The sequence below is a fragment of the Rhinoderma darwinii genome, chromosome 5, assembly GCF_050947455.1.
Source record: "Rhinoderma darwinii isolate aRhiDar2 chromosome 5, aRhiDar2.hap1, whole genome shotgun sequence".
Taxonomy (NCBI): Eukaryota; Metazoa; Chordata; class Amphibia; order Anura; family Rhinodermatidae; genus Rhinoderma; species Rhinoderma darwinii.
The window spans coordinates 140,302,358-140,324,781 of NC_134691.1; the positions used below are offsets into that span (position 1 = coordinate 140,302,358).

The 22,424-nt window shown below is 41.5% G+C and overlaps 1 protein-coding gene across 1 annotated transcript in view; it reads right to left on the reverse strand.

Moving 5' to 3' along the window:
- Positions 1-3,810: 3,810 nt before the first annotated feature.
- CDKAL1 (CDKAL1 threonylcarbamoyladenosine tRNA methylthiotransferase) overlaps positions 3,811-22,424 on the reverse strand; it is an 845,495-nt gene continuing 826,881 nt past the window's right edge. The window contains exon 16 of the mRNA XM_075826579.1: positions 3,811-5,249. Within this exon, the coding sequence (XP_075682694.1) occupies positions 5,043-5,249 (207 nt within the window). The 3' untranslated portion in view covers positions 3,811-5,042. The remainder of the gene's footprint in view (positions 5,250-22,424) is intronic.

Sequence of the window (22,424 nt, forward strand, 5' to 3'; positions counted from 1 at the left end):
AGTGGGCATGAGGCCTAAGTGTAAGATGTCACCATTAAAGGAATACCCTCTAAAGCAGTTACTGTAGCTAGACAGCCAGGGACTATATAAGCTATTCATGCAGAAAAAATGTCCCAGCGAATTAGTACTTTGCAATCATATTCCGCTGTATTGGTGTATATGGAGCATGAGGATATTATTTTCCATGTATCATACCAAATAGTTTGGTCCTGGGTACCAGCCAGGTCGACTCCCATTTGTTATTGTTACTTTTTATATTACCCCCCAAAATGTCACCAAATGCTTTTGGGGGAACGCTAAATGTATGGGTGGAGGTGACACACTTACCTCAATTATAGGGTAGAACTGCCTTGTAATGTCACATTTGTCACACAAACAGCTTCTGTGGATATTGTTAGATCCAGCATCTCCGCTCGTAGGAAAGGATCATGGTGTATGACAGGATGCAGTGTAACAACATTCGGTATTATATACACAGCGCTTTTATATAGTGATCTCGAGAGGGTACTCATTAGGGATTTCTTCATTTTTACTATAGTCCACACATTTTAGAATGATAGGAAAAACCTCAAATGTAGGCAAAACATAATGGAACCTATGCAGTAACCAAAAATATTAAACGAATCGCAACTAAACAACTATATTACATTTGAGGTTCTTTACAGTAGCCACCTTTTTCAATCTCTGGGATACTCTTCCAAGATTCTTGAAAGTGTTTCCACATATACTGAGCACTGGTTTACTTGATGTCCTCCCTTCATATTTCATGGTGCGATCCACACCTTCAAGCCCCAAGCACATGGCCGTAGATTTAGTCCGTAATTACGGAACGTAAATATGATCCGTAATTACGGATCCATTCATTTCTATGGCCGACGGACACCTTCATGTATATTTACGGGAAGGCGTCCGTGCCGTAGAAACCTTCCGTAGACATGTCCTATTTTATTTTACGGACCGTGCCCCCATACTTCATAATGGGAGCACGTTCCGCAAATGCGGACTGTCCGTGGCCGGCCGTGCTCGTAATTACTGCCCGTGATTACGGGGACAGTCGTGTGCATGGGGCCTCAGGCATGAACCGCTCACTTTCCCTTTCTCGGTCTCGCGAACATACGGTGGTAGGAACCAAAAATTGTTCAAATTTATTCCTTTGCTTCCTGCCAGCAATCCTCTTTTTATATTGCTCTCCTTCAGTAGTAATTTCATTATCAATTTTCTCATGAAGACCTGATTCAGTCACCTCTGAGCAATTCATGTTGAGATTATCTGCTGATTAAATTCAGTGCAAGCATTTATTCTGAGCACTTCTTGGTCTGATTTTTAAAGAAAGCCTGCACCAAGAACTTTATGGTTTCTGCCCTTGCAAGAAACTTAATGGAATATTCCCAACTGAAACATGTATGCAATATCTACAGGATAATCCATAAATGTCTGATAATTACACATCCCAGCCCTGGGACCCGAACCTATCTCCAGAACGGAGGTCACCCAGCCCCCATCCCGCCTGGCGGAGAATGAATGGAGAGGTTGCCGTGGCTCTTTCTATTTATTCCTTCGAGAGTTACGGAGTACAGTCAAGCTCACTTGCTCGGCTGTTTTGCGTAACTCCCATAGGCATGTACAGAAAGCCGCACACATGCGCGGCCACCTCATGTGGTCGGAAGAAGGGGGTCGGGTGACTCCGGTACTGGATATAGTTACCAGTATTAGAGCTGGTCACCGTATATATCAGAGATTTATGACATATCCGTCCTACCATTTTGTGTCTATAGCTCCTATGAAGACCTAAATATGTCTCCATGGTGACCGACTACATACAAACCCTGTGTAGTCTGATCCTAAAGTCATGCTCCCTTTCAACTTTTGTTAAAGGGGTATTCACACAATGTAAATTTATCACCTATCCACAGGATAGGTGGTAAGTGTCTAATCGCTGGGGGCCCCACAGATCACTAGAATGGGGATCCCTAGCTCGGACGGCAGGGGGATATTTTAGTGGAGAGGCGGACAAGAATGCGGAGTGCTGCTCCATTCAAAGTCTATGGGGCTGACAGAGCCGTCCGAGTACAGCGCTCGGCTGTTTGTCAGTCCCATAAACATTGAATGGAGAAGAGGGGCGCATTCTTATCCTTCGCTCCATTCAGGTTTATTCTTACCGGGGGGGGGGGTGCAATGAGGAGGAACAGGGGGCTTGGGAACCTCATTCTGGTGGTCAGTGGGGGTCCCAGCAGTCAGACACTCATCACCTATTCTGTAGGTGATAGATGTTAATATAGGTAAAACCCCTTTAACATGCATTATGTAGGTTAGAAAGAAGTAGGGTATAAATGACTGCAAGATCAGACCACACAGAGTTTGTTTGAAGTATTTTACATATAGGTAAAACTATTTTTACAACGTTGCTTCATGTTTTAGATAAATGAAAGCAATAAAAAAAATAGCTTGTGAAGGTGGATATAGTTTTTAAAGGATTTGTCCATGCTTAGAAAAACATGGCTGCTTGCTTCCATAAAGAGTCCCACACCTGTCCATACGGCCCTATTTACCTCTATGAAGTGGAGCAGTCATGTTTTTGTAAGCCTGAAAAACCCCTTTAAGCACGAACTTTTACTTCAAAACGTCTAGGATCAGGAAAAACAAAGTTTGTCAGGCGTTTCAACATTTTTCACTAGCACTGCATTTCATTCTATAAGGAGTTTGTGTCCCCATAGATTTCGGCAGATTGTATCATCCCATGCACTACTGGGATGTCATGTCCTGCTTTTATCTTTGTTAGGTTTCCTTCACACGGCCTTTTCTTTCTAAAAGTTTTACCTGCTTTCCTCTGACGGCATCTGAATACCAAGCTAGTCAATCTGCCATGCACCTACAGGTCACAGAGTGCGGCCAGTCACCCAAAAAAATATATAGTCAAATCAGCAGATGTAGCTACCTAAAAAAATAACTTTAATCATTAGAAGATATGTACATACAATACAAACCGCACATACAGAAAATTTAGAGTGTATAGCATAACAGTACCCTACTAAAGAAGGATCCCACCCTATATGTTGTAGAGGCTAAGAGAAGAGGTCTGCCAAAGCACGACCACCAAATCATATAATTCACGTCAATATGATAAATTACAAAAGCGACATAAACAGAAAAAAATGGTTTGCTCTTAGCAGACTGCTTGCGTGGATTCATTATATGTCACCTGTCATAGTTGGTTGCAGAACGGCTCCAGAGCTTTTAACCACAGCAGGTCTGATGCCAGAGGAACAAATCTATCCCTATCTCACCCTAATCCTAGTAGGACAACAGCACAGATATTCAGTCCTGTCACTGACCCTATAAAAGTGAGACTGGCTTACCAAGCCCTGTCCCTATACCCTACTATTCGGAACCTGTTTTTGGTAAAAAATACTGAATTCAGCCCTCTTTTTTATGTGACACGTACAGTTGACATACTCATTTTAATATAAAACCTTCCTAGTATTAAACAATGAGTAAATATTTTGTGAAAAACATGACGCATATTCAAACACAAACACCGTAACAGTGGTTGCGGTCCACAGACTTTAATTATCTGGAGGAAATAAGAGTGCACATCACTGCTATCTGTCTAATATGAAATGGTGCACAATTATCCAATCGCCTCGTATACGAAGCAGTTAGACAAAGTGAAGGGTAACTCATGCACAGCCCAGAGAGGCCACGTCTAAATGAGGAGAAATTAATCAGCATTTCTGTTTTTTAGACTATGTGGTGTAAGATGGAGTTTTTCAACATGATGTTGTAAGCTAAAACAAAACCACTCACTTGTAGTTTATAGATTTTTATTTGCGTACAGACACTTTCAACATTTTGGATATTTCAGTCTAAATACCTTCATTACTATTCAGTAAAATTTTTATCGCAAAGTCAACAATTGAAATACAGCCAGAAGTCGTAAGGGAATAGTAAAAAGTTAAAGGAACACTCCAGGCAAAACAGATACACTGTGTTAGGCCCCCTGCACATGACCGTGCCCGTAATCATGGTCCGATTATGGGCACAGCTGGCTGCGGACAGCCACCCGTATTTGCGTGCCGTGCCCCCATATAAAGTAAGGGAGCACGGTCCGTAATAAGCAAAAAATAGGACATGTCCTATCTTTTGCGGAGACTTTCTACGGCACGGACACCTTCCCGTAAATATATGGGAAGTTGTCCATGGGCAATAGAAATGAATGGGTCCATAATTACGGTCCATAATTACGGATTAACTCTACGGTTGTGTACTTGGGGCCTTATTCCTGGTGCAGGGCCTGATGAGGCGGTGCATGATACAATGATTCAAAGAACACAGAAGAGATACTGTAGCTTTGTCATGCCCCACCCCCTCAGGGGCTGCACTAGGCAGAACACTATCAGTTTTACCCAGAGTGTTCCTTTAATAAAACAATGCAGCTGGAACACTACTGTAACTGCATAGTTCTGTTCACACTAGCGTTTGTGCCAAAAACCCAGTGTTTACCGCTGCTAAGTCCCGATTGACAGGGGTTTTTATGCTAGCTTGAACCCTATTTAGTGAGTAGAGGAATGACTTTACATACAATGTGTATGCGAGGTCTAAGATATTTAACACAAATACAAAACATTTGTCAATTGTTCCAGCACACCATTGCTCTTTGCACTATTATTTAAATAAACCTAATCATTGGCAAAGCTGAAAAAACGCACAAAAACAAAGAAATAAAAAATAAACAGGAAAAATAAAATAACAATGAAGACATGAGACTATAAATGCTGACAGTAGCACCACAGTTGTGAAAAAAAAGGTAAAAGAAGTACTAAATACTAATTAAAAGGTTTGATAAAATCAGCCTTGGATTCTCATAACGACTATTGAAAATGGTTTGTAGATAAAAAATAATCTGCTGGTCGTGTTACCTGTACATAGTGTATTGACAACTTGGTGACAAATTAAATAAAATAAGCTCTCAACAAAAAAACGACACAATACTGTGGTTGACTGGCAGAATCCATCTCTCCTGTACATTTTGAAATAATTACATTTTAATTTCCTAAAATTTCCCTTTGATACAACCTTGCCCCTAGAAAAGCAATTAGGACAGCCAGGACGGCAACAAGAAAGTAGACAATATTCATCCATTCTTTTCTCTCTTTTCTCTCTCTCAAAGACGCTTGTAGGAAGGCCTCTCCGCGCTCCACAGGGGGCTTCACTCTTGAACCAGAACCATTATTCAGCAATGACTTGCTCTCCTGCAGAGAAAGTGATCAGAGTGTTATATGCTTGCAAATGGACACATCCTATAAAACCAAGCATTGATCTGCTGCCTTTTCAAAAAAGAAATGACAAAAAGGAGGCTGTGAATTTCTCCTTACACAACAAGTACTGAAGCAGCATTATGGATATGCCAGCTAGCTAGTAATCGAGGAAAGGGTGTTTGCAAGATAGACTTCTTTAAAGAACATATTGTTACAACTGAGATAAGGACATTAATAATATATATATATATATATATATATATATATATATATATATATATACACACAAAATTGGCGACAGCACTCTGCAAACACCAATGTCACCTAAACCGCTAAATATATATACATTTGCATTACTGTTAAATCTACTTACAATAGGGAGGTTCTTAGCTCACACTTTGATCAAACTGTGTTTTCCCACCTGCCACGACAAGGCGACCTCTGTAAGGTGGGAACCTACGCTGCACATACACCCAGAACTGGGACTAAGCCTACATATATATCTGGGGATGGTAGGAGCATAAGGGAGGTTAGACTCACCTGGCTGGCTGCCTGACTCCCAATCTCCGTTCTAATTCATCCTAAAGATGTTGGATGGGGTTGAGGTCAGGACTCTGTGCGGGCCGGTCAAATTCTTCCACACGAAACTCACCTAACCATGCCTTTATGGACCCTGCTTTGTGCACTGGGGCACAGTCATGCTGGAACAGGAAAGGCCTTCCCCAAATTGTTCCCACAAAGCTACTAGCATACAATTGTCCACAATGTCTTGGTATGCTGAAGAATTAAGATTTCCCTTCACTAGAACTAATGGGCCTAGAACAACCCCTGAAAAATACAACCCCATAGCATTATCCCTCCTTCACCAAACATTACGGTTGGCACAAGGCAGTCAGGCAAGTAACGCTCTCCTGGCATTCACCAAACCCAGACTCGTCCATCAGACTGGCAGATAGAGAAGTGTGATTCATCACACCACAGAACACGTTTCCACTGCTCCAGAGTCCAGTGGCGGCGTGCTTTACACCACTCCATCCGACGCATTGCATTGTGCTTAGTGATGTAAGGCTTGTATACAACTGCTCAGCCAAGGAAAACCATGCCACGAAGCTCCCGGGCACAGTTTTTGTGTGGATGTTAATGTCAGAGGAGGTTTGGAACTCTGCAGTTATTAAATCAGTAGAGCATTGGCAACTTTATGGCACTATGCGCCTCAGCGACCCCGCCCTTCAACTTCATGTGGTCCGCCACTTCGTGGCTGAGTTGATGTGGTTTCTAAATGTTACCACTATGCAATAATACCACTCACAATTGATTGTGGAATATCTAGGAGGGAAGAAATTTCAGGAACTGATTGTTGCAATGCTGGCATCTTATTACAGTGCCACGCTCAAATTCAGTTAGTGTTTATAAAGACAGATTGCATGGCTAGGTGCTTAATTTTCACCTGTGGCAATGGAAGTGAATGAAACACCTGAATTCAAGGATAAAGAGGTGTGTGCCAATACAGTGTATAATACATTTATAGGATGACATATTTAGTATTGTTATTTGAAGGGGGAGGGTCATTGACTGACAATTTGTAAGGCAAAGGATATTATTTAATTCAGGCAGAACCATTTAACCTGCAGATGACAGGAAGGTATTCGGGTAAGTTTTTGTCAGGAGGTTTATTTTTTAAATGAATCAAATGCAAAAAAAAGGGCGTTTTTTTTCAAAACCTGTGGAAAAAAAAAAAAGTTTTAAAAAAAGAGTGACACATTTTTTTCTGCCTCCCATTCATTTTAATGGAGGTTCAGAGGCCAAAACCGGCCAAGAATGGGCATGCAGCTCCCCCCACCCCGAATACTCAAAAGCTGCTCGGGAAAAAAAAACGCCTCTGCATCCCTTGAAAATCAATGGGGGGGAGATTTGGGGTGTTTTTTGGCAGTGATTCCAACGTGGCTTCCGCTTTAAAATCAATGCCAAAAAATTCTGTGTGAACGGAGCCTATTATACAAATGGATGCGATAATTAACAAGGCAAATATTTCATTTAATCAAAGCTATCCAATCCACTACACGTATTATGACATCTGAAGAATGTGCTGCTCTGAACTGTTGTGTGTGGCTCCATCCAAATGTAACAGTAGTGGTTAAAACATGTGGCTTTTACTGCGGTGTAACCACGATCAGCAGATCCGGGAAATATTCCTAAGGCCTCGTTCAATGACCATTACTGAGGCATAAAAAAACCACTCTATAATCACAACTTGGCTTAGTATCACTCTGGATCACACATGGCAGGTCTCATATTCCCAAAAAGTATTTTACAGTAGGTTTTTAGACTATGGCACTAGACTCATGTGAATACACGGCAAACACAGAACCTACTGCCGATAATGACCCAATGGAAGTTAAACAAGCACCAAGCCATTCAATGTGCTACAAATAGAACCATCTATTTTAATACCCAATCTTTAACACCAAGTCTAGTCAACAAAGCTTCAAATACATACACGCTCCTAATGTATTCCCTGTAGAAGAGTGAACAAATTTTCTATATCAGCAGACACCACAAATACAGACAAGGCCCTTTGCTGATATGACACAGAATTTCCACTAAACGCTTATGTAGCACAGGTGGATGAAATAGGAAATACGAGCGACCATTTTGCAAGGAGTCACATGCATCGGTTTTCCGTTGAGTGCTGCGGTTACAAAAAAAAACTTTTTGACAGGATAGGAAAGCGTCGCAAGCTATGTTTTTCTGTCCTAAAAATTAAAAAGAAAAGGAAAACCAAAAATAAAACAACTAAAAGTTGTGCCAAAATAAAACCATACCTAGCAATTGCGAGATCATAAAGTAAACCACCAACCATACCAGATATTCCTAACACCAACCAAAATCCAGATATGGCTTATTCTGAGGAATGCTTCAGACATTTTGAGCTTGCAAAACCTAAGCAAATATGTTCTCCAACCAAAGGTCTTTAAACTGTATATATATATTTTTTTTTTGCGGACTATAGGTTTGAACCCTTAGGAGTCCCCTTTGATGTTTGGGCCATTGATTACTATGTTTATGGCCTTAACCATGTGTAAAGTGTTGCATTAGAAAGAATGGTGTTGTAACGTGTTTTAAATTATCTCTATACTCCAGAGCTGAAATCTTAATTTTTTTATTTAATAAATCCAGCCAATTTACACAATCTTGTAGGCTTGTTTTCAGGATTTAACACCAAGGAACTAACTAGAGAGTCAGAGGACACACATGGCTTTTGAATTAACATTTACATGGTTAATGGAGTAGTCTCATCCGTGCTAACTCCTATAATCCTCCACCTGTATGACATTGACTCTAAATCACACTGTGCATTTCTTAGTAGCAATTAGCTCTGTCTGTTCATTTCTTGCCTTTGATATTCTTTTCCCTCAACATGCTAATAACTGTTTACCTCCTAGAAATACTGCATCTGTGTGGGGTGATGAAGACAGACAGTGCAGAGTGTTTTTGTCTGTGGATTTGGATGTAGTGTCTATGTCGTGCTGTTCCGAGTAGAAACTCACAGCTTTGCCTTAGCGTCGGGCTGTAAATTAATTTTTCTTTCGATTTTATTCAATCAGGGACCAATGTTCATTACGCTTGGAGAAGGGAAGAGGGAAATTACACTTAAATGCTATTCGGCTGCCTCCAGGAAAGCTATTATGTGTGCATTCCAAGATTAGTAGGAACATCAAGTATTTTATTTTTCGCTGCGACTCGGTGATTTGTTTTAGTTTTTATATAAGAGAAAGGGCTATATAATTGTGTGTGTGCAAAGTGTGGACTTGTAAATATATAACAATATTTTCATCCCGCTAGTGCTGATTTATTAGCTTATTTTATTAGACATTTGAATATTGAATAACGTCTCAGCCTCCAAGCCCGTTATAATAATGTCTTGTTTATTGTGATGCCAATTGAAGCAAATACCATATAAAGAGAGCTCAATAATATATTACTAACATTTGTTTTATTTAATAACTACCACTAATAAACAATTATGGAACAAAACCTTTTTTTTTTTCTGGAGTGTTCTTTTAAGTTCACACACCAAATAACACTTAAAATGACTTTATATGAAACTTCAGGCTGGGCTACCCAATTACCGGTGTGTCTAATTCCAGATCACAGATTGGCAACTGTCTTGAGTCTTGTGATGACACATATGTGGAATTCATGTTTTGAACCCCCAACACACAAAAACACACTTCTTCAAATGAGTTACAGTAACGACAAACCTTGAAAACAGCTGAATCAGGGTCAACGTATAGCACCTTTTTTGAGGGAACAGGCAATTCCATTTGTAAAATAATAGTCTATATATAATCAGGGATGTGGCAATATATAATGTGTTATTTTCTAAGGTGACCACTTAAATAACAGGTATTTTCAATCTATATCTTAAACAGAACAAACTAATTTTGCTATTAGGGATTGAAAGGGTTCCAAAAGCCAGCGTTTCATGCTTGATGGAACATTGTAATAAGATCTGTCCTTTCTTTTTATTAAATATGTGAATTGTGTCTCTACTTATTAGTCATACAGTATTTTAGTACTAGGAGTACATAAATCAGGCCAATTTAAAGTTGGACATACACAAGAGACTTCAGGTCTATGGTGCCTGTCCGATGGTCCCCCAACGTCTGCCAGAGAGGGTAAGAATGAACAGAGGTTGTATTTTTATCTGCCAGATCTTTTGTTCCTCTGGGTTATAAGAGGCACCATGCAGTATCAATTTGGAAAAAACAATAGAATTACAGTTGGAAATCAAAACCGGTCATATTCTTGTTTCCTTCAATAGGAGAAGCCAGAGGAACTTTGTTAAAATGTCAAATAAATTATTCCTGAGATCTGCCGAAAAAAATCCATGGCCAGGTCAAGGACCGTTTCGCATGATGCAGTCGTATTACAATCACAAATCCATGCCTAACCTTAGGTCTGATGACCCATACCAGAAGCAGCATAGTGACCTATGTTAGGGACCTAGTTGATTCAGGCCAGCAGTGGCCTTAAGGTGGCATCATGTTATTCTAGTGAATCTCCTCTGAATTCTCTCAATAAAGGCGTTTTCCACGGCCAGAAAACTGATGACCTATCCACAGGATAGGCCTGTAAATAGCTGCCTCTGGGCGACGGATGTTTTGAACGGTTTGCAGTAGTTGGAGCCGGAAACAGATGGCTCTGACCACTGCACAGCGGCCATTCTGCCGAACTGCAGCTCTGCTCCTGTTCACTTGAATAGGAGCAAAGCTGCAGTACTGAAGCTCGGACGCTATTATGTGACCGGAGCTATCTGCTTTCGGCTCCAACTACTGCATACCGTTCAAAATATCAGGCGTCCGTAGGCAGCCGGAGCGGATGATCGGTACGGGGACCTGTTGTCGGACCCACATCGATCATATACTGATGACCTATCCTCTGGATAGGTCATCAATTGTCCAGTTGTGGAAAACCCCTTTAACTACATGATTTTGGCCAAAAATATGCTACTGATTTCGATGATTTTTTACATTCTCAAGTAATCTAGAGATTATTGTGCATGAAAAGCCCAGATGATCAGCAATCTCTGAGATACTCAAAACACCTCGTTTTATTCTACTGTAAAAGTAATTCAGATCACATTTCTTCTCCATTTTAGCACTTGGTTTGAACAAATCAACCTCTTAAAAATGTGTAAATGGTTTTTTTTTTGGCACATGATTGACTGATATTTGTATTAAATGGTCACTTCTCAACTAACTTGGCATAAATCAATAGAACAAGCGAATATAAGAAACTTTGCAATATATATTAGAGAAAAATGTGTTTCTACATTTATAAGACTCCTTTCCACCCCCCTCCTCTCTAACGGTTCCTTCACTCTGAATTTACTGCTAAATTCGTCTTCTTAAGACGAGATGGACCATCAGATCACTGAAGGTTCAGGGTGAGCAGAATCAAAGTGATCGAGAGACATATACGGAGACGCTGCAGCAGCTTCTAGTAAGAGTTATGTCATCCCGATGCTGGATTCAGAGCTACACAGCTTTTTACTGCTGTGTGATGTTCTCCACGTTGCTGCTATTTGTGAGGGTGTGCGATAAAGAGATAAGGGCCTTTTACACCGGCCGATATTCGGCCGGTGCAGCAAGCACCGCTTGAATCATCGTTGATCAGCGCTCGTTTGCTCCGGTCACACGAATCTATGTATGGGAACGAGCGGATGTTATTCTGATCGCTCGTCCTCATACATTATCATGTCGGCAGCGCGCCTCCCTGTTTACACAGGGAGATGTGCTGCCGACAACGATAATATTTTACTATTTTAAAACGATACAACCAGATGATTGAGCGCTTGCTCGTTCATCTGCTAGTCGTTCCCCTGTTTACACAGGGCAATTATCAGCAATGAGCGTTCTATGAACACAGGATGTGCTTTTCTCTATGTGCGAAGTGTATAGGAGACATGAAAGCAGTTGGGATACACTCACTAGCTCAGGGAAAACGGAGAATTATAAATAGAGTCTGCAGGGAGAAAACTCCTAAAAAAAAAAATGGCACATACAAGTCATGTAATGGTCAGAAAAAGTGTTATTTCTCATGTACACATTAAAAGCATATTCTGAAAAGACATCTGAAAGATTAAGTACGCTCTTAAGTTGTTTTTCACCCAAAACACAAAAATGACTACATATTCGTTGATCAGCAGTTAGAGCAGTATACAAAATTGTTGCTTATTAGTAGCATTTTCTCTTTTTGTTCGGTGTCAATTTTTGAAAAAGTGACAATGGGATGTGCAGCCATATGGGTTTTACTTTTGATTGCACAGTTGTTACATCTGCTCTACTCTTATCTTCTGGCTACATAATTGGCTTTCATCTCTGGACTGGAATATTTTCATTAGCTTCTTCCAATTTAATACATTTTCAACTACCACCTCAAAACCCTTGGAAAGGACAATCATTCGAGGATCCTTAGTAGTTACACCTTAATCCACTCTCTACTAGATCATGGCTTGGAAGTTCCAATATCGAGGTGGCGATCCTAACAATATTAGTGGGTTTGCATTGCCTCAAACATTCCTAGCTTAATTGGCCAGCTTGTTCAGCTGTCACTTCACCAAAATGATTCAGCTCAGGGGCGTAACTAGGAAAGACTGGGCCCCATAGCAAACTTGTAGATAGTGCCTCCCTATAGATTCCACCACACAGCGCCCCCCTATAGATAGCACCATACACAGCCCCCTGTAGATAACGCCATACAGACCCCCTCTGTAGATAACGCCATACAGACCCCCTGTAGATAACACCATACAGCCCCCTCTGTAGATAACACCATACAGACCCCCTCTGTAGATAACGCCATATAGCCCCCCCCCAAAAAAACGGCCTATAGTTTGTCCTACAAAAGACATGCATCCCCTATCCACAGGATAGGGGATACATGTGTGATCGCTGGCAGCGATAAGGAGAACGGGGAACCAAAAGTCCCCCGAAGTTCTCCATGACTAACCTCGGACTTCTGGCGTCTGCGCAGTTCAATAAAAATGAAAGGAGCGCTGGTCACGCATGCGCACAAGCGCGACCGGCGCTCCATTCATTTCTACGGAGCTGCCGACACAGACCCCGGAAGTCCGAGGTTTGTCATGGAGAACTTAGGGGGGACTTTCGGTCCCCCGTTCTCCTCATCGCTGGGCGTCCCAGCGATCCCACATGTATCCCCTATCCTGTGGATAGGGGATGCATGTCTTTTGTAGGAACAACCCCTTCAGTGGCGTCGCGCTGTAGCAGCCATAGCGGCTGCTAGCGGAGCCTGCGGCCATGGGAGGGGGCCGTGCCGGCGGGTGCCACGGGCCCCCTCATGCTGCAGGCCCCGTAGAAGTCGCTACGGCTGCTATAGCGGTAGTTACGCCACTGCGTATAGATTTGTACGGTGTAAAACTACAGCTCCCAGCATGGCAGGAACAATGGTAAGGATATGCTGGGAGATGCGGTTTCACAAAAAAAAAATCATACCACCCATCATCTCGCTGCAGATCATACAGTGACTACAATACTGATTAGAGGCAGAATAAACATTTACATTAAGTGACTCACCGGTGACGTCTCAGATTCTAGTTCTTTTCTTCTCCCTCCGGTTCAGACATCTATGATGGATTTCTCCCGGCCATGACCCATTTCTGCAGTTTTCCGTTTAGATGTCTTCAGCTTCTCACTTTTAAAACATTTCTGCACCTATAAACAAAGTTAAAATTCTCAACACATCTAAATATAACTGTCACACACACACACACACACACACACACACACACACACACACACACACACACACACACACACACACACACACACACACACACACACACACACACACACACACACACACACACCGTGCCCCCTGTAGATAGTGACCTACATAGAAGCCCCTGTAGATAGTGCCCACATATGGACTCCAGAGCTGCAAGGCAATAGTGCTAACCACTGAGCCACCGTGCTTCCCTACATATAGCTTCCCCTATAGTTAGTGCTCCATGTATAGCCCACCTCTGTAGATAGTGTCTCACATATAGCTCCCCCTGTATATAGTGTCCCACATATAGCCCACCCCTGTAGACTGTGCACTACATATAGCCACCCTGTTGCTAGTGCCCCACAGGTAACCCACCCCTGTATATAGTCTCCCACACATAGCCCACCCCTATAGAAAGTACCCTAAAAAATAGCTCCCCTATAGATAGTGCTCTACATATAGCCCACCCTTGTATAGTGTCTCACATATACTGCCCCACATATAGACCCCCCTGTAGATAGTGGCCCACATCCCCACATACAGACCTCCCCTGTAGCTAGTGCCCCACATATAGACCCCCCCTGTATATAGTGGCCCACATATAGACCCCCCCTGTATATAATGGCCCACATATAGAGCCCCCTGTATATAGTGGCCCACACCCCCACATATAGACCACCCTGTAGCTACTGCCCCACATATAGACCCCCCTGTAGCTACTGCCCCACATATAGACCCCCTATATATAATAGCCCACATAAAGACGACCCCCCCTGTAGATAGACCCCCCATTATAGATAATGCCATTCACATGATCCCGTTCCCACGCTGTTCACTGGCGATGCAGACATGCTCTCTTCTGAGCATGTCTGCAGGAGCTGAACGAGCGTCCTCCAATGACGCTGATTGTCGGGGCAGAATGACTTGCCCCGCCAATCAGCACCTTCCAAGCATGGAAGCGGCGCGATGATGTCATCGCGCCGCTAGCCAATCAGTGTCATTGTAAGGCACTGGATGGTCAGGCACGGAACATGCCCGGCCATTCAGTGCTAATACATGTATTTGGCTGCTGCTAGCACTGGGGCCCCCTCCGGTGCTAGCGACACCTACAGGCATGATGAGAGGGCCTGTGTAAGGCTCGGCGGCGCGGGCCCCACAGTAGCGTTGCTACCGCTGTAGCAGCCATAACGGCTGCTAGCGGCGCCACCGGGCATTTGGGTGGGCGTGTCGGCTGGCGGCACGGGCCCCCTCAAGGCCCGGGCCCCGTAGCAGCCGCTACTGCTGCTACCGCGGTAGTTACGCCACTGATTCAGCTTCAAATTAACACTTCATTGAACAGAACTAAACGTTTACCTTGGATGACCTTAGTACAGTATATGATTTATTTTAACTATTAACTCCACAATGTTACCTATTGTATTGTGGCATATATGAATAGTTTTTTTTTTAGTTTCACTTAAAGCAGAAGCTATATACATAAGGTGAGTGTATTTAAATACGGAAGTGAAACGAGGAACTGTACAGGCAACAAATATGCAATTTATTGTCCATATGTATATCTGTTTTATCCGTGTTTCCATCCGTATTTATTCTGTCTTTTCATCGGTTAATTCATGGTTCCTAAAACTCCTCCCTGACATTATTTTTACAAAGGAATGTGCCAAAAAATGCATGAAATATGTGCTAAAATCAATAAAAAATGTGAAATGTGTGTATTTTACACACTATAACCCTTTACTGACCAGCCATTGTTTCCATTTTTTGATCATTGCATTTCACAAGCCATAACTTTTTTATATTTCTGTAGACATAGCCGTGTGAGAGCGTATTTTTTGGGGGGACAAGTATTTTTTTAAATGGCACCATTTTGGTGTTTCGTAGTTAAATTTGTTATACTTGGAATTTTTCATTTATTTAATAGTAACTTTATTAAACTATTTTGAACTTTTTTTTTAGTCCCACTAGGGGACTTCACTATGCGATCTTCTGATCGCTTTTAGAATACACTGCAATACTTCTGTATTGCAGTGTATTATGTCTGTCAGCGTAAAACTGAAAGGCATTCTATTAGGCGTTGCCTATTAGGCATACACTGATTGCTAGGCCTCCTGTTACCACGGAAACCATCGGAACCCCAAGATCATGTTGCAGGGGTGCTGATCGGATCCCGCTCATTACAGCAGGAGGCTGGTTGTTTTTAGACAACTTGACACCTGTGCCGGGCTTATGACACAGCGCCATGAAAAGGCAGAGCTGTGGCTTAAGTACCCTTAATGACCACCGTGAAAAGGCGTATGGGCAGTCATTAAGGGGTTAACGGGGTGTAAAGTTCAGTAATGTGCAATGCGATATGCAATGCTGCGATTTTGAAAATGATGTCATGTATGGAAAACCGAGCGTATGCAAAAACACCAATGGCGTTTGCAGTTTTTACCTATTGCATTGCAGATCCTACTAAATGCAGCCAAAATACGGACTTTAAATAAGCTTGTCTGAATGGTGCCTTATATGTACACAGTATTTCTTATCTATTCACAAGACAATATATGCAAGTTGAGCCAGTGTTAGACTTCAAAGCACATTACAGGCTCTTTTTCCCATAACATGGTTGTCTGAGGGATATTAATATGAAGAAAAATACATCTGATCAGAGTTTTGGATGATCTGTTTTTGAAGTGATTTCAAAGAACCTCTCAGTTGGAACCAAAGTCATCCTGCACTAGAAACCTGTCATGTGTCTGCTAGAAAATTATTTAACTTCTCTTGTCCTCACAAGCGGTAATGGTGTGCTTTTTCGATGAAAGTGCATGTCTTATTAGTTGCCAGCACAAATGCCAGCTGAGAGATTTCATGATCGGGATAGCGGAGTATGACACTACAACAGAGCCAGAGGAATAAAACTAAATCTGTAATACAAAATCTCTATCGATATAGAACAGAGAAAAAGCGTGATTACTCTATTGAACCAATTTTATAAGCTTATGGTATTTCATTGCCATCGTGTTCTTGGTAAAACCATATCCAATGTTTGTGAAAGTGCTAAAAGCCTAATAAAATCATTGGTAGAAAACAGATAACGCTGAAATTGATTATTAGGTTCGGACAGAACATGTCCAATTGTATTAAAGGATATGTACATTTTAGCAACCACACTTGAATTGATCTTATGCATCTAAAAAAATAAAAATTGACTAGATCATTAACGAGACATCTAGGATTAGGTTGGCGGTCACGGTTGTGGCTGGAATAGGCGCGGTGCTCCGATTAGGTAGGGTGACCTGTTAGGGTACTTCAGGGTCAGTTGTTTGCTCTATTATAACTACCACCTCCATTGAAAGGATAACTCTTTTCTTTTAATCATAAAATATAACTTTTACTGTTTCTAATTTGAACTCTTGTTTTGACCAGTTGGTGCTTTTAGTGATTTAACATTTGTACGATAACCAGTGGCTACTATGTGGCCCACCAAAGCCTATGCATCTGTTTGGTTCTGTGAAACAATAGTTTTTAATCCATCATGATAAAAAGTGCAACATTTCTACCCACACTTGCTCTATTTCAAGCATAACTATTTGAACATCCAGCCTATGAATAGAAATACTTCGTAGTGTAGCCAAATCCCTCCCTTCATTAGCCACCCTATTGGTACAAAACATGTGCACAGAATTATTCAAATATATGCATAATATACAATACTATATACAATAGAAATATATACACACACACACACACACAATATATGCCATCAAAAGGGGTATTCCCATTATCAAAAATTGTCACCTTTCCAGAGGAGAAGTGAAAATTTACTGACCACTGGGACCAAATATGATCGCAGGAACAGGGATGCAAACCCACAGATCCACTTTACTGCACCCCCCCCCCCCACACAGAGAGGAGGAGCTTGAATGTAGCTACGGTCAAGCATGCGCTGCCGCTTCATCAATGTCAACAAGAATGACGCTAACAGCCAGGCGCTGTACTACACTGTTTCAGACACAAAAGGGTTGAATTACCTCATTTTACAATAGGACTATTAGTTCAGGTATTGTCATTTATATAACAAGTTATCAGATTGGACACAGGGTTTAGGCACAGGAGTGAATATATCATAGCGCTATTATTATTATACTGAAACTAGATAAAATATGCAGAAACTATATAACCAAGTATACAACCTCAATGCTGAACTTGTAAACAGGCAAGCTAGATCCTATCTTAAGGCACATTGCAGGTACTGTGCGACTCAATGCGCTGAGGGGAAAACACACGTGGTGGTAACTAATGGCAAGGGATTGGCAATAATTACCCCGAACAACAAACCCGCGGTAATTCTGGACTTTAAATTAGAATAGTGGGCACACATGAAAGGCTTAGATGTCTTTATGTGCCTTCTGTGCAAGATAAAATAAACCTGAGACATTAAATGAATTAAATTGCTGAAAATAAGGAAACATGAATCAAACGCAATCATGGAACAAACTGAAAGATAAGCAGGGAAGAAATCCCATATTAATCTGCTAAATAAAAGAGAGAGAACACCACATTTTCTGCCGCTGTGAGAAGGGCTCCTTTCATCTTGTTTTGGCAGCAGTAAAATAAACACCAGGCTTTGCTAATAAGGTATATTATAAATTATTAAACCGTTCCCTCTATGATCAAATGCATTTCAGATTATTTTTCTGAATAATTCTCCCCTCCTGACTGCCAGAAGAGCTACATTTGGTGGACTCTTATATAGCTATTCATTGATCACCCATCTTTGTGAGGCTCTTGTCTCACGCTTTAACCGCAGAGCATGAAAGAAAACACATTCACATCAAAACCTCAGCCCTGGCATCTGCTGATCACAGACAGGATTTCTCCTTCCTAAGACTATGCTCCATGTTAGTCAACAATGTCCTGATATTTCTCTTGCAGTGAACTAAATTGTATGATATGTTCAGTTGACTAAAATATTGAGCATTTTTTTAAGTTTGTTTTTATTGGCTTAATAGCATACCATAGTGCAGTTAAAGCTGTGTTCACAATGTGCAATTCGGATGCGTTTTTTAACACGCATTATTTTTGTTTTGATATATAAATTCACGTCTCTCAAAGAGGTTTCACGTACCAATACAAAAAAAAACCGCATGTTAAAAAGGCAACAAAAACAGTGTAAACCCAGCCCAAGGCCTTATTCACACGACGGGTGCAATTTGAGTCTGAAAAAAGTGCAGTTTTTCATGCATATGACTGTTCATGTCGCATCTGTGTGGTTTTCGGGTGTCATCCGTTTTTCTCCCCTGCAAGCACTTTCTAGCTTTACTTTTGTCTCTGCAACGGTTGTGTGCAAAACAGATGGACGACATCTGTGTACTGTGTGCTCGTCCGTGTTTTTCACGCACCCATAGACTTTAATGAGCGAGTCTGATCCACAAAAATGGACGAGAATAGGACATGTGGTGAGTTTCATGCAACGGGGACACGCTTCGTGAAAAACATGGATGTGTGAATAGACCCATTGAATTGCATTGGTGCGGTCGGTTATTTAAACGGTCAGCACACAAACATGAAATAAGTTCATGTGAAGAGTCTTGCAGAAGAAGAAAAGGGAAAATCTGCAGCATTTCCATCCCATGTGCAGGTGGCCTGACACTAATGTGTCCGTGGATATAACGAGGCTTTCTTGACAGTGGTCAACAGACACAATTTATTACATTTAGAAAACACAATGCACAACTATTAACAGCCGGGAGAACAGCCAAGCTAGTAGTCGGCGGGATGGTAATGGAGGTAAGGCAAGACAATTGGTAGTTGTAGGGCATTCTATAATCAGGAAGACTGATAGAATAATTTCTCACCAAGACTACCTCAACCGAATGGTTTGCGGTCTCCCTGATGCCAGGGTTCGGCATGTGGTGGATCGGGTGGATAAATTACTGGGTGGGGCTGGTGATGATCCAGCAGTCGTGGTCCATGTCGGTACCAACGACAGAATAAATAGTAGGTGGAGGAGCCTTAAGAATAATTTAAAAGAACTAGGCTACAAGCTGAAGCGAAGGACCTCCAAGGTAGTATTCTCAGGAATACTGCCTGTGCCATGCGCATCACAGGAAAGACAGCGGGAGCTCAGGGAGTTAAATGCAAGGCTTAAGTCTTGGTGTAGATGAGAAGGCTTTGGGTTCCTCGAGCACTGGGCTGACTTTTCATTGGGGTACAAACTGTATTCTGCAGATGATTTGCACCTAAATGTAAAGGGGTCCGCTGTGCTGGGGGAGAGAATTCTAGCTGGGGTGGCAGAGTATTTAAACTAGAGCTGAGGAGGGAGGTGGATGTAGAAAATAAAGGGGTAGTTAGGTTAGAGAGGGGTCAGACTAAATTGGTATTTCTGTACCCCTCTTCATAATATTTATGTCACAGGGCAAACGTGGTGCCTACTTGCAAAAAGGGTTATAGGTCTTCCGCGGGTAATTATATACCAGTAAGCTGAACATCCATTGTGGGGAAAATGTTTGAGGGGCCATTGAGGAACTATATACAGGATTATGTGACAAAAAATAGTATTATAAGTGACAGCCAGCACGGTTTTACTAAGGACAGAAACCAACCTGATTTGTTTTTATGAAGAGGTGAGCAGAAGCCTAGACAGTGGCCGCTGTGGATATTGTGTTTTTGGACTTTGCAAAGGCATTTGACACTGTCCCTCATAGACGTCTAATTGGTAAATTAGGGGGAACTACACTGGGGGAGTCACTTGTTGAGAATGATCTGGGTATACTTGTAGATCATAAACTAAATAACAGCATGCAGTGTCAATCAGCTGCTTCAAAAGCCAGCAGGATATTGTCGTGTATTAAAAGAGGCATGGACTCACGGGACAGGGATGTAATATTGCCACTTTACAAAGCATTAGTGAGGCCTCATCTAGAATATGCAGTTCAGTTCTGGGCTCCAGTTCATAGAAAGGATGCCCTGGAGTTAGATTATCCATGCCCCTTATTAGTTTACTTGCTCTTCTTTGTATTTTTTCTAAGTTATGAGGAAAGATTAAAAGAATTAAACCTATTTAGCCTTGAAAAGAGACGACTAAAGGGGGGACAGGATTAACTTATATAAATATATGAATGGCACATACAAAAAATTTGGTGAAGTCCTGTTCCATGTAAAACCCCCTAAAAAAAGGGGGTGCTCCCTAGGTCCGCATCAATTACATTGAAAAAAAAGTGCTTGCAAGTGTGTGAAAAACATGTCACACGCAAAGCACACCGATGCAAAAACGCAACGCACACGGACAGATTTACGCACCTTTTTTTACGTGCGTAAATCTGTTATGCTCATGTGAATGTAGCCTAAAAGTAAATAAATATTCCAGGCAAAAATACAAATCCCGCACCAGGCTTCTCCTAAGTCAGCCACGGAATCTTCACAGGAAATAACCGATTGTTTTTGCTTCAAATCTAATATACTGTATGTGTGCTTAAAATGTGCACCAAGAAATAATAAAATGCTAAAATACATAAGTTGGAATCCATTCAAACAGATGCTGAATTCCTTTAAGTTTATATATAATTTAAAATACTTTTTTGTCAGCTGAAGTACAGTACATAGATATTTCCCGCCGTTATTAAACTTCACGGTAATAATTGGGAAATCCAATTTGAAAATGGTAGACACAGTGTTACAACGGTAAGCAGGAAAAACGTAAACATGAAAATAGCTGGGACGCTATTTCATTACCTTTATAACACATCCATGAGTTTGAGCATCGGGAATGATGATGAGGGTGCAAAAAAATTAGCAGTAAGACAGGGAAGATTTGCTTTCTTTCCCTTTCATTGATAATCGATAAGCAGAGAATTATGGGAGTGTGACAGTTTTATGAGATCATCTTCGCAGATTATGTGTAAAAGAGAAAAATCTATAAAACACACACACTTTGCTCACCATTTATTTATTTTATAATTACTGGGACATGCAGTGACGGGAGTTGTCTGACAGGATCTCAAAAACGGTGTAGTATAATCTAGTGGTGGCACTGCTGCCAGTGACATGTATGTAGAGCATGCAAATAACAAATCATTCTAACAGAAGATCCCATTATACTTTTACTATTGAGGAATAAGGCCCAATGCACACGACCGTAAAAAAAACTCTGTAATTGCGGACCGCAATACGGTGTGCAAATATGGACCCGCCTGATTCTACTGGCAGCGGATACCTTTCCGTATAGCTACAGATAGGTGTCCGTGCCGGGAATTATAGAGCATGTCCTACTTTTCGTTTTTTACGGGCCATATTTTGTATGGGAGCACGGCACAAAAATGCAGTCCGCAGCCGTCGGCAGCTAGCCATGCCCGCAATCGCAGGCCGTGATTACAGGCACGGCCGTGTGCATGAGGCCTAACCTGTAATGGAATGGCCTCAAAAGTGGTTGCCATAGTGGTCATCCTTATTAAGACCAAGATAATTCAGAAATGTCAGAATATTATAACTTTTCTAACTGGATAACACAGGGATTTGAAAGCTAATATTTAGGTAATTTTAGGTGAATAGGTAATTTGTAAATATTCAAAATGTATGGATTGCTCATAAGTAGTAAAAAGGGAGCAGGAAGGCTGGCAAGTATCAATCGCTCTATGGGCTCTGTACTCTGGCCTTTCATTCAGTATTGGCCTCAGTAACCTATTAAACTAAATTTTCCATCTACAATCTCCCTACGCATTTCATTTCTTCATAAATCACCCTAAAGTAGAGAACAGGACAAAAAAAGGTATATTGATAAAAGTCACAAGAGCGGGAGTCTTACAAACCTGCATCATAATCTGTGGCGTGGACACCTTCCTATTTTTAAGCCCTTATACCTTCCTCAATGCATCACACCTCCATTAAATGCTTCAT